At 35.6% G+C, this 12,568-nt stretch overlaps 1 protein-coding gene across 1 annotated transcript; it reads left to right on the top strand.

Annotated features, from left to right (window-relative positions):
• Positions 1–4,084, top strand: LOC106070254 (uncharacterized). Its single transcript, XM_056036158.1, has 2 exons — positions 1–146; positions 1,257–4,084. Exons 1-2 carry the CDS (start codon positions 135–137, stop codon positions 2,058–2,060), a joined length of 816 nt encoding a protein of 271 aa, XP_055892133.1. The 5' UTR covers positions 1–134; the 3' UTR covers positions 2,061–4,084.
• Positions 4,085–12,568: the final 8,484 nt, after the last annotated feature.

Genomic DNA, 12,568 nt, shown 5'->3' with positions numbered 1-12,568 from the left:
AATACTGTGTAGCTATACACTCAAAACACTCGCTTAATTGGCATCTGAACTTTTTGGCGATTCTAGAGGTAAGTTTTGTATTTTGTGTAACATTGTATCTGAAGCAGTATCTCGACAATAAGTATGCTTTAAGAATGCAATTTTCGGTAAGTAAAAAGTACAATTGTGATGTTTTAATGAAACACTAATTACAAATATCATCTTTTGCAATTAAAATCTTTACTTTTCAAACAATATATATAGTAGATTGTAGTATTCATTGTAAAGGTTCACAGTAATCTGCATAAATTTGAAGTCAATGCTAAAAAAGTACAAAAACTATAACTTGGTTTAGAAAATGGATAATCTATCAATAATTTTGTATTCTGCACATTGTGTCACATTCAAATATTGCTATATTAAGATTGGATAGCTTTCGCGAAGGCCGGTGCCACACATTTAAAGGTCCAAAGAAAAGCCATCGCCATTGTCATTATTGGAATCATATTTGTAATATCTTTCGCTTGAAGCACAACTAATTCTTATTTTCTAGTTGGCAACTGTAATCGTTCAATATGACGCTCTCTCGTTATTTATTTTGTCAATTTATTTCAAAATCTCTTCCTATCTTCTGCTATCATTTTCTTACTTTTTTTTACAAAGCTTCTATCAACTCACTCTGTTTGTCTGTCTGTCTGGGTTAAATGTTTGTACACCTTATTTCTGTTAGTTGGGAGCCTATGAACATGGACGATTGTATAGCTATCTTTATGTTTCCATAGTCTCGTCCTATTTTCATGCAGTGTTCACAACGACCTATAAAGGGGACTAATTCAGCTTATACAAGCACTTCAGTCAAGTACAATTTCTTTCCCTTGTGGGAAGCGTGGCCGAGAAGCTAAGTGCTCTTGAACTTGGCTTGGCTTGGCTACCTAGAAGGGGGCTCGAGGTTCGACACCCGACTCGGGCAGAGTTGTGATTACTGAGCGCCTAAAGGCAGCACGGAAAACCAACTCCTAGATGCCCACTGGTCCACATATGAGATTGGACCAAAAGCGTTCTGAGCATGCTATAAGCTATATAAAGTAGCGCTATATAAAAGCTATAATAATAGTAATTATAATAATACCCAAAAAAAATTATTTATTACAAATAGTTAATTAACCTAGATACCAGCTAGGATTTCTGTCTATGCTGCAGATGTAGATGTAGCCAATAATCTCATCAAGACCATTTGCTTTAACAATCTCCCTTGTATCTTGTATCTCTTTTCACAGATGTTATTAAGAGTACTTATTGTAATTGGATCCGTTGTCTCACTGCTCACGAATCATGTCATGTCGAATACAACGCAACAAGAATTGAACTCCATCTTCAGCATCTATACCCCGGCATGCCAGCAAATACTTAACACTCAGACCACTATCGATGCAACAACATACTGCGATACGAGGTTCCAATTATGGTACGAAGAGCTTGTACACATCGGGTTTTGTACTGAAGAGGAGTACGCCAACCTAACACACACCGTTTGTGACTTGAATGTCACTATCAGACCGAGCAGCGAAGCGACAACAAACTTTTATTCAGCTTTAAACTTCAATGTCTCCTCAGCCTGCCAACGAAAAGTTATCAGCTGCGTCCTCAGTTCTATAATATCAATAATCTTGAAACAGGAGGAGCAGTACTGTTCTTTTGTAGCTGTAGACCCACTAGATCAAATTTCAGAGAGTTGCCTCACGACACCTGCGACCGCGGAGAACTTTGTCTGTTCACTTGCTGACTTTAACCTTTTGAAGAAAGCAGCCTGCTCCAGTAACAAAACCGATGTGGACCAAACCTTTTCGAGGGCGTTGCTGAGAACTTCCACAGAGTGTCGACTGAAAATAGCCAACTGTAGTGATCTTTACACCGAGACGTATTCGTTGGCCGCGCTAGGGAAGTACTGTGCGTTCCTGACTTCTGGAGAAACGCTTTCGACCTTAGAAACATGTTTTACAGAAGAAAATGCGTGCACAAGAGAGGAGTTTGATTTACTAATTAATTCAGCCTGCCCTAAAGGTATGTACACAAATATATGAGTTCTTTAAGAAATATAAAATTTTCACCTATTTATTATAGCTTACAATTATAAACTTTTTCAAGCAATGACAGTATCATTTAGTAAAATAAATGAGAAAAAATTGTTTTTTCTAGGATTCGACGAGCAAAACAAAAAGAGAGAGAATACTATTAATTTATTCGCAAATTAAGTTTAAATTCGAATAATTATTTGCGTTTAAGGACAATGTCTTTATTTAGTATTTAATATACATATAATATACGTTTTATTTAATTATGAATGTCTTTTGACTTAAATGATACATGCAATGTAATTATATTTATTGATATATAACCTTATTTTTTTCCATTGCATTCTTTTGGTTATTTCCCCTTCGTTTTATTTTCTTGTAACCAATGTCATATACTGACTGTGACATATACGCGAACCAATCTCCAATGCTTTAAATAGATATGTTTGAAATGTGTGTTAAACTTATTGTTTCTTCTAATTGTTAAACTTTTTGTTTCTTCTAATTGTTAAACTTTTTGTTTCTTCTTACATTTATCTTTTTTTTATTACCTTTATAGCGAAACAATGACAAATGGCTACAAAATAGTCAAAATATTGAAACTAATAATCACTCAATTTTATATCCATTACATTCAAATTTACACGTTAGTTTACTTCCGTATGATACGTTGTAGATTGTCATAGAAGAAATATTAACCCTCTACTACAACATGCTTCCAATGAAATTCGTCTCAAGTAGAATTTGTCTACCACTCCAACTCTTGGCCTTCACGTGGGTCTCAGATATTGAGTCCAGCTGGACCTTTATCAGAAGAGGCAAAGGTGAGCAAGCTTCGGGCATGATGATCTCATTAGCCTTGGCTGGCTACCCACCCAGGCGAACACTAAATTCAAGCCTTTCCCGCCTTGCTTCAATACCCAACACATAGGAAAGGCTTAGGAAGTCAAAGTAAAGTTTCCCTTTCAGACCTTGCGATCTATGGGGCAGATGATGTTAAGGTTATCTATTTCTATGGCCTACGGTTAACGAGCAGGGTGTCAGGGACGCCCTAAAAATCCCGATATTCAAAGTCACAGCCTTCACCGAGATTTGAACCCAGCACCTTAGGTTCGGAAGCGCTTAACCACTCAGCCACCGCGCCCTCCTTAGGGTTTCAACCCTTAGAAAAATCAGACCCGTAACCTGTATCTCAGTTCTGTACTCTGTAACTCAGACCTGTAACCTGTATCTCAGTTCTGTACCCTGTAACTTAGACCTGTAACCTGTATCTCAGTTCTGTACTCTGTAACTTAGACCTGTAACCTGTATCTCAGTTCTGTACCCTGTAACTCAGACCTGTAACCTGTATCTCAGTTCTGTACTCTGTAACTCAGACCTGTAACCTGTATCTCAGTTCTGTACTCTGTAACTTAGACCTGTAACCTGTATCTCAGTTCTGTACTCTGTAACTCAGACCTGTAACCTGTATCTCAGTTCTGTACTCTGTAACTTAGACCTGTAACCTGTATCTCAGTTCTGTACTCTGTAACTCAGACCTGTAACCTGTATCTCAGTTCTGTACCCTGTAACTCAGACCAGTAACCTGTATCTCAGTTCTGTACCCTGTAACTCAGACCAGTCGATTCCGCTGATCTCAAACTGTTACGGGTTTAAGTCGTTTCTTTGGACATTGAGGTGAACTGCGTGTTGGCGACATCGTTCCAATATACCTAATACCTAAAGCCTCTATGCGACAAAGAGAGTCCAATGGCTAGAGTGTATTTTATATTGATATACTCTTGTGTATTAGTATTGAAAAGGTGAATAGCACTATAAGTTTTTTCTATTGATTAATTAATAGCAGTGTCGTAAATCTTTGTCCAACTTGAACTCATCCTCACGACAGTGTATTCATATCTAACTGCTAGGTTTCGAGTCCTTTTTACCTAAGAACAAACTTTGGTCGAAATGTGTGCGCTGATTTTTTTTTGTATATGTTTTGTACTACCACATGATCTTCAATGAGCAAAAGTGTTTTTCACCTTTATATTGTAAGTATATTTGTGTAAGTATAGTCTTTAGCCATATGTAAGTATATTTGTGTAAGTATATTTGTGTAAGTATATTTGTGTAAGTATAGTCATTATGTATGTGTAGGCTAAGTATATTTGTGTAAGTATAGTCTTTAGCCATATGTAAGTATATTTGTGTAAGTATATTTGTGTAAGTATATTTGTGTAAGTATAGTCATTATGTATGTGTAGGCTAAGTATATTTGTGTAAGTATAGTCTTTAGCCATATGTAAGTATATTTGTGTAAGTATATTTGTGTAAGTATATTTGTGTAAGTATAGTCATTATGTATGTGTAGGCTAAGTATATTTGTGTAAGTATAGTCTTTAGCCATATGTAAGTATATTTGTGTAAGTATATTTGTGTAAGTATATTTGTGTAAGTATAGTCATTATGTATGTGTAGGCTAAGTATATTTGTGTAAGTATAGTCTTTAGCCATATGTAAGTATATTTGTGTAAGTCTAAGTTTATATATATATTGACCTACGATCTATGACCAACAATTAACTAGCAGGGCGTCATTTGGTCAGCACAACCAATCGCCTTTACTTTCCCCAGCTAAAGTCAGGTACCAATTAAAGTTGGGTGGACACAGGGGTGCCTTAAAAATCTAGAAATTCAAAATCCCAGTCTTCATTGAGTTTCAAACCCAGGATCTCAGGTTCGGAAGCCGAGCACTTAATTAACCAGTCACCACGTGTGTCTGTGTGTGTGTGTCAGTAGGTATATTGTTTATATATTATTATATATGTGTCAGTGTATATGTGTAAGTATAAATGTGTAGTATGTTTGTGTATGTGTATATGTGTGTGTATATGTGTAAGTGTAAGTATATTTGTGTCAGTTCATTTGTGCAAGTATATATATGTAATGATATTCTTGTAGGTATACAGCATAGAGAGAAAAAAAAAACCAACCTACTAAAGTTATCAAAGTGTGACAGCAAACTGCAAATATTTTTTGAACTTAAAAATGTCTACGACTGTGCACAAGATGAAAGTAATGAAACTAGTTTCTGAGACTCATTGAAATACTAATCACCTAATTGTTTTAATGTAAATTCATATAAGACCTTTCATTGCTCCTTCAATTCAACGGTCCTGTAACAATCGCCATCTTTTCCTAGATTTAGTTCTGACCCCAAAATTTCGGGTTCTTTTTTTGGTCCGTCAGTTGATAAGAGCCGAGAAGAGCCACAAGAGCCAAAACAAATAAACTATAGGAGACGTTCCAAATGTTTTTCTTATTGTTCAAGATTATTGCCAAAACGCAGAACAATAAATGTAGCCTAATATTATCTCTGAGATGAGCGATGCTTTTGACTGATTTGATGATTGCTGACTGAAGATGTTCAACTCCGGCCATCGTATCACAATTTCTTTCTATTTTTAACTAATGTATGTATTTTTATCTCTGGTGTTAGTTATTTAACAAACTAATTTTACATTACTTTAATGATCTACTCAATTTTTTAGTTTGATTTATACATTTAAAACGTTCAAACTGTAAATGTTTTTAACTAGTTCTTCATTGTATACGACACAGTGCAGCAGATGGATTACTTCCCTCACACCAGTAATATCCAACCTGCTGCTATCAGAGCTGCATTACAGCAGACATATGGAACAGATGAGAAGATACTTTGCCGCTGAGCTCAGCAAGCACTAAAGAAATTGGAAGTGTATATCACCCAGACCAGATAGTTTTCACAAAGTGCAAGCTCAGAAATGTAACACAGGTGAGAAGAGTATTTTTCTTTCATAATATATAAGTTCAGTTAAATGCTCCAGTAGAGCCCAGTTTTTCAAAGCTTCTATCAACTCTCTGTCTGTCTGTCTGGTAAAAAGTTTATACACGTTATTCTCCGTCATTCAATCTTTGATCAAGTTGAAATTTTGCACAATTATTTTTTGTACATGACAAAGAAGGAATCAGTAAAAAAAAATTGTTTTTTAAATTAGTTAATCAATTATTAGTAATTAATTATTTTGTTTAGTATCAAACAAGAGAAAGAAATTGCACTTGACATGTGGCGGTAAAAGACGAATTCATCATCTTTCCTTTGCGTTCCTCGTGGAACATAGGTCCTCAGTAAAAACATGCCACACTCCACGGTCTCTTGCTAGTTTTTTTAATGGCTTTCCAGCTCTTTCCGGTCCTCTCAACTTTATCTAGTACATTGCGTCGCTATGTTCTTTTTGGTCTTCCTCTGCGTCTTGTTCCCTGGGGGTTTCACTCTAAGGCCTGCCTAGCTCAGTTTTTAGTATCTTTCATAAGGGTGTGACCAATCCATCCATAAGTTGAATGCCATAAATTTGAATGTCAAGTACATGTATATCTTAATGCAAATGGTAGCAGAAATGTTTTGATAATAAGAGATTCACCATTCCAAGTGTTATACTTTATTCATTTAGTAACAGAGCTGATCAGATAGTTTCAAAATCATTTAATACATTATTCATATAGCAAAATACTTTCGATACACTATTAAACTTTACGCAATGCTTTTAAGGACAGGCATGATTGGATGCCCATCATATGGCATTTGATTTGTGGGCCGCATTGTATAGCGATGCCCGGAAAGAACTTGACACCTAATTCGCCCCTTCTGATGACAAAGTGTGGCCATCTTGTAGTCGAATCTTGCATTCACGGAAAGCCAAAGGAGTAGGTCATAGCCTAAGCAATTATAATTTATTTATAATTTATAATGATAAATAATTGGAATATAATTAACACACTTTGTACACACACAAAAATTGAAGATGCAACCGTTATTGACGGACAGACAGACAGATAGCTCTAAAACAGTAATAGCCTTTCCAGACAGGAAGTCCGTATTCAACGAAAATCGCGTAAGTGACACTTCTATAGAAGAACCTTGTGGGTCACACAGGGCATTGAAAACAATATTTGAAACAAAACTTTATCATTTCTTTCTTAAAAAACCTCTCAATTAAAACCACTTTTCAATAAGGTGCCTTCTTAATAGAAAATCCGGCTTCGCAGTATGATTGACTAAGTGATCTTTTTTTTTGAAGCATACACATTTTCACTCTGTTCTCAAGGGGTATAACTCAACATAAAACATAATGCCTGACAATTATGATTTCTTCCCTTTGTCCAAGATATCAAAACAAAATTGTTAGTGAACAATAGTTAACTCAATAATTTAAAGCATAAAAATGTTCACTCTGTGCTCAAGGGGTCTAACTCAACATATAACATTATGTCTATCATGTACGATTTCTTCCCTTTGTCCAAGATAACAACACAAAATTGTTAATTAGCAATAGTTAATTAAATAATTGGTTAACTTTTTTATAATGATTGTTCAAAATTTCAGCTTAAAGCTTAATGTGAGATTGGGTGTGGGAGACAAAACGCGTACAAGCTTTTTTACCAGACAGACAGAGTTTAAATAAACTTAAAAAAAAAAAACATACTAAACATGAGTGTTATCTAGAAACTAAATATTGATGTGGCCGCCTGCGTGCGAAATTTTAAAATACCACCCCACCCCCAACCATTTTTTTTAATGAAAAGAAATTATTAATAAGAATGAGCTGAAAACTGTACAAAATGTGTATATCAATCTCAATCCATTTTTGTTGATCATTCCATTTTTTTTTCTTTCATATTCGCCCCGTTGTTCTATCCCAAAAGTACAACTATGAACCATGCACTATGAACAGTTTCAGATGTACGTGTATTTGAAAATATGAAATCTTTGTTCATTGTATTAAGAACTGAACTATTTTTGACTATTCGCTTATGCTCCTATATTTGCAAAGATGAATTTTTAATTGAGGAGCTGCGGCGGGTATATTGTATTAAACAGTGTAAATGATCATGATCTATATACAATTCGTCTATAAACTTGCCTGCTCAACACTGTTCTATAATCTGGACGTAGACTGTTAACTTGTTTGTCTTGTGTGTTATTGTAAGGTTAAGAATAACCCCAATAAAAAAGAAAGACTCAAAATACCAAATCCTTTTACGGTGAAATTTTTTCAACGTTCCGTAAAGTTTCCTAATAATTATGGCGATTGTATTTTGGAAAGATGTGCACAATCATCTAACATACGCGGACATACGCAAAGGTGCCTACACATTGATCCATACACCACTGATACAAAATGACGCAACCCAGCGCTGAATATTTTTCTTGAGTTTAATACAAAATAAGGCAGTGTTACTCAAACATTTCTGGGTGGCAAAATTGTCATCAGGGCCCTCTTAGAATCTGGGGAGCTATGTAGGCTACCATAGTGAGGTCCGTGAGTTTGTTGGTTTTAAAGAATGTCAAGAAAAAGAAAAAAAAATTAGTCATAATTATAAAAAAAAAATTTAGTTATTTACAAACAACCCGCGAAAATTTAAGGCCAGAATTGTGTAGGCACCTATGGGAAAATCCCTGGGAATTCCTCGCGCGCCACTATTTTATTTTGTTAAAGTTTCCAAAATAACTTCTTATGAATGAATATCTTTTTTTTAAGTTATCAAAGGATAATGGAATAATTAGAATAATTAGAATTTATTTAAAATATTAAAATGTTCAAGCAATTTCTGTTTTTTAAACCAAAAAATTAAACAACAAAAGTTTAAATTGGAATAATGATTTGGCCGCCCCCTAGATTCGGCCGCCTACGTGCAATGCACACATTGCACAATAGGTAGCGGCGGCCCTGTATAATATATATATATATATATATATATATATATATATATATATATATATATATATATACAAATTATATGTTTCAGAATTTTTTTAACAAATATTACTATTACTAAATGAAGTGTGTTCTGTTATTCAAAATGCTTACATTTTAAATCAATTTTTTTACTTGTTTTAAAAATGAAAGAATGTATTTAGAATGTATATACGTAATTTAAAACATCAATGAATAAGCAGTCTTTCATATTATGCACATTTGATGTGGTATTACTATTTCAAAGAAAAAACAAGGAGCTTCAACCATAGGGAAACGTTACATCCTTGAGGTATCGAACTAGACATTGACCCTTAAGAAAACGATCAAATCTACAATTCAATAACATCCGATAAGACAGGTTCACATTGAACTAAATCTTCTCATTCATCAATTCATTGGATACATATGAATATTAACAATGTAATAACAATCAGATTAATATAGGCTCGTATCTCCATATTACGTGGTATCAAGTCGTCAGTAAGCCTAACAATAGAATAATATCAACAGAACTTTAAATATTTACACGAGTCTTCTTTTTGTACTGACGGACATAGCATCGTGGTTGTCGATAGTTTTTATTTCCTAGCTTCTGATATTCTTGGTGGAAATATTGAAAGCTTTTTAACTCGGGGGGTCCGATTCTGAGTTTGTGTTTCCACACAAACTTTGTTACCTTGTTTTTTTATTGAGATATATTGAAGGTAAATATTACACGAAGACTTCACTCCTTTAAATCAATGGTTGAAATAAGAATTAGTATAATTAATAATTTGCAAGACTTCTTGTGACATATACTTGCCTCTGTTTCGTTAAGAATTTTGTTTAAATTATCGACACTAGATTTATAATTGGCCTGTGTGACATTTAAATGACCTTTGTTTTCCTGATTGTCCTCGTGTCTGTGTACTAAGTAACAAGAGAAGGTGGTTTTAACTGGTATTGCTTTACGCCAAGACGCTTAGGTTACAGAGTTACCAAAATAGTTGGGGCGTGTCTTGACTTTTTGGATCTCATCCTGTTGTAAGCTCAAACTTGATGGATTGAAATAAATAAATAAATGCATGCACTTGAAACAAAAAGTTATCAAACGTCTTCTATAGTAATTAAAGTGTTTAAATGTCTATACAGATATCTAGTTTCATTAATTTAGATACATACCTGCAGGTCTATGAATATCTGTGTATATTGTATAGAGATATAGTTTTATTTATCTCGTATCTTAAAAGTAAAAAAGTTCCCCCTTCAGAACTTGCAATCTTTAGGGCAGATGATGTTAAGGTCATCTGTTTCTTTGATTAACGGTTAACGAGCAGAGTGTCATGTGGTCAGCACAACGACCAACCGCCTTTACTTTCCCGAACTAAAGTCAGGAACCCATTAGAGTTGGGTGGACCCTAAAAATCCCGAAATTCAAAATTCCAAGTCTTCGCCGAGATTCGAACCGAGGACCCCGGGTTTGGAAGCCAAGAGCTTAACCACTCAGCCGCCGCGCCCATGGGTCTGTAGAAAATTGCCTCCATCTGCACGTATCTTCACGTATCCCTTAATCTGTTGAAACTTTGGGGCACTACACATGATCTCTCAACCGTCTTTCTCCATTCCTCTCTGTCTTTTGCCTTGACTTTCAATGAAAGGCCATTCCGTCCATTCTTTTATATTCTTCTCATCGCTTTCGATTTTGTTCACGCCTTGGCGTGAATGACGGACTTGGACTTTGTCTTAGTGACTTGGTAGGTCAGAGCGTGGAAAGATGAATACGTTCATAGTCCTTGGCAGCATCATAACAAGCGATGGGGAGGCCCACCATGACCTAGCGTGCAGAATAGGAAAGTCAGGGAGCATTTGAAAAGGCTGCGTCCTATTTAGACAAGCCAAGCTATTGGACTTAAGACACAAATACACTTTCTTAACACAATGGTCATCCCAAAAACAACACATGCAAATAAGAAATGAAAGCCATCAGCCAAAATTGAGAAACGACTGAATGTGGCACAAGAAACAAATGGCTACTACGGTAGTACGGATTTTAGGAGTCAGTTACAAAGATCATGTCTCAAACAAAGAAATCCTATATCGAAATGGTACTCGACCACTTAATGAGGTTTTTACCGATCGTCACTTGAGGTTTGCGATGACATGGAGGTGAATACGAGGAAATCGCAAACAGGGACGTCCGCGTATAACTTGGCGCCACACTTTCATGGAGGACCTTAGAGCAGTCGACACCAGGTGGGATGAGGCTTCAGGACATTGTCAGTGACAGCTTTCTTGCTGCCCCTTCTATTTCACAATACTTTTTCCTGAATAAAGGTCTTAGTGAATCCTGTGGATCTTTGTGATATGGCCATAAAGTTTTGGTTTGCATTTCTTTTTGACAGGTCATCGTGAGACCCAAGTGCCATTGTGATTCTGTTTCGAATTTCCTCCTGTGTAAAGCTGTCTATGTTGGTGAAACCTAGTATACTTTTTTTAGAATCTCAATTCTATTGCAAGGATCCTTCTCTCTAGTTTTGCAGTTAGGGTCCAAGATTCCCAGGAATACAAGAATATGGCCATGACCAAGAAGCGCATCAGTCTGATTTTAATACATCTGGAAATAGTTTTATTATATTGTTGTAACCCTATTCGAGACGCAATAGGGTTAACTGTGTGTGATCAGCTGACATATGTGACACAGGCCAGTAATACAGTTTAGCGCGCTATATCGAAGGGCAAGGGACAGTACTGGCATGAACTTTGCACGTGAATAGGACCCGGGTTGTGGTCATCTGATCATAAGCCTGCGTGGACCAGAGACACAGTGTGTGTAAGGCAGTGCAGTTCAAGACAGGACAGCGAGTTGACCGGGACTGTTAGTTTGCCATGAAGTCGGTCCTGGTGGAATCCTGAAGTGAATGTAAGAATCCAGGAAGAGATAGAGACAGTAGAGTTTATTAGTTTAGTACGGTGATGTACAGTAGAGCATTTTTAGTGTTGATGTATTGCCATTTGTGTCCTATTGGCTGTTTTAATTGACCATTATTAAAGCACCAAATTATTTGGAGTCTTGTCGTCAAGTTCTTGATGTGTTGTTGTGTGTTTAGCAGTGTTTACCGAAGGCCTGATTAGGAGAGATCGTAACAATATTATATATTATATACTATATATCTTATATTATTAAAAAAAAATATAAGTATACATATACAAATATAACTATTCTATTCACCGAAATTCCCACTCTATCTCAAATTCAACCATTGGTAAGAGTTATATGAAAGAATGGTGGTTGGTACCGTGGGAGGGGCGGTTGATGCAAATGTCTTGCGTTTTTACTTTTCCTTTTCCGTACAGCCAAACGAAACAATGGACGCAAGAGGTGATAACGTGCAGCGTAACCTGAATCGGGATATTTCTAGGAAAAATAAATGTGCCGCCTGACTGGAAGCCTGATTCTCCCTTCAACCTTAGACATGGTGCACATTTAACATTAGGGACACATCAGAAATACGTGGAAAATATTAATTAATAAATTATTGCACTAATATAAAAAATGTTGTTTGTTTTTTTTTTTTAAAGTTTTTATAGCTATGTAAGAATAAAAAAAAATTGTGACAATCTAGATTACACTTAATCACGCTACGAATATCGCCAATTTAGTTTAACATATACATTCTACTGTCATTACAATGACTTAAGCGTCACGATTTGATTGATGCAAAATGTTCTTTGGCTAAAGTTTTGTTATGTATTTTGCTAA

Source organism: Biomphalaria glabrata, chromosome 7 (assembly GCF_947242115.1).
Source record: "Biomphalaria glabrata chromosome 7, xgBioGlab47.1, whole genome shotgun sequence".
Taxonomy (NCBI): Eukaryota; Metazoa; Mollusca; class Gastropoda; family Planorbidae; genus Biomphalaria; species Biomphalaria glabrata.
Note: the sequence above shows the minus strand (reverse complement) of the source record. Positions and strands in the feature narration are given on the sequence as shown.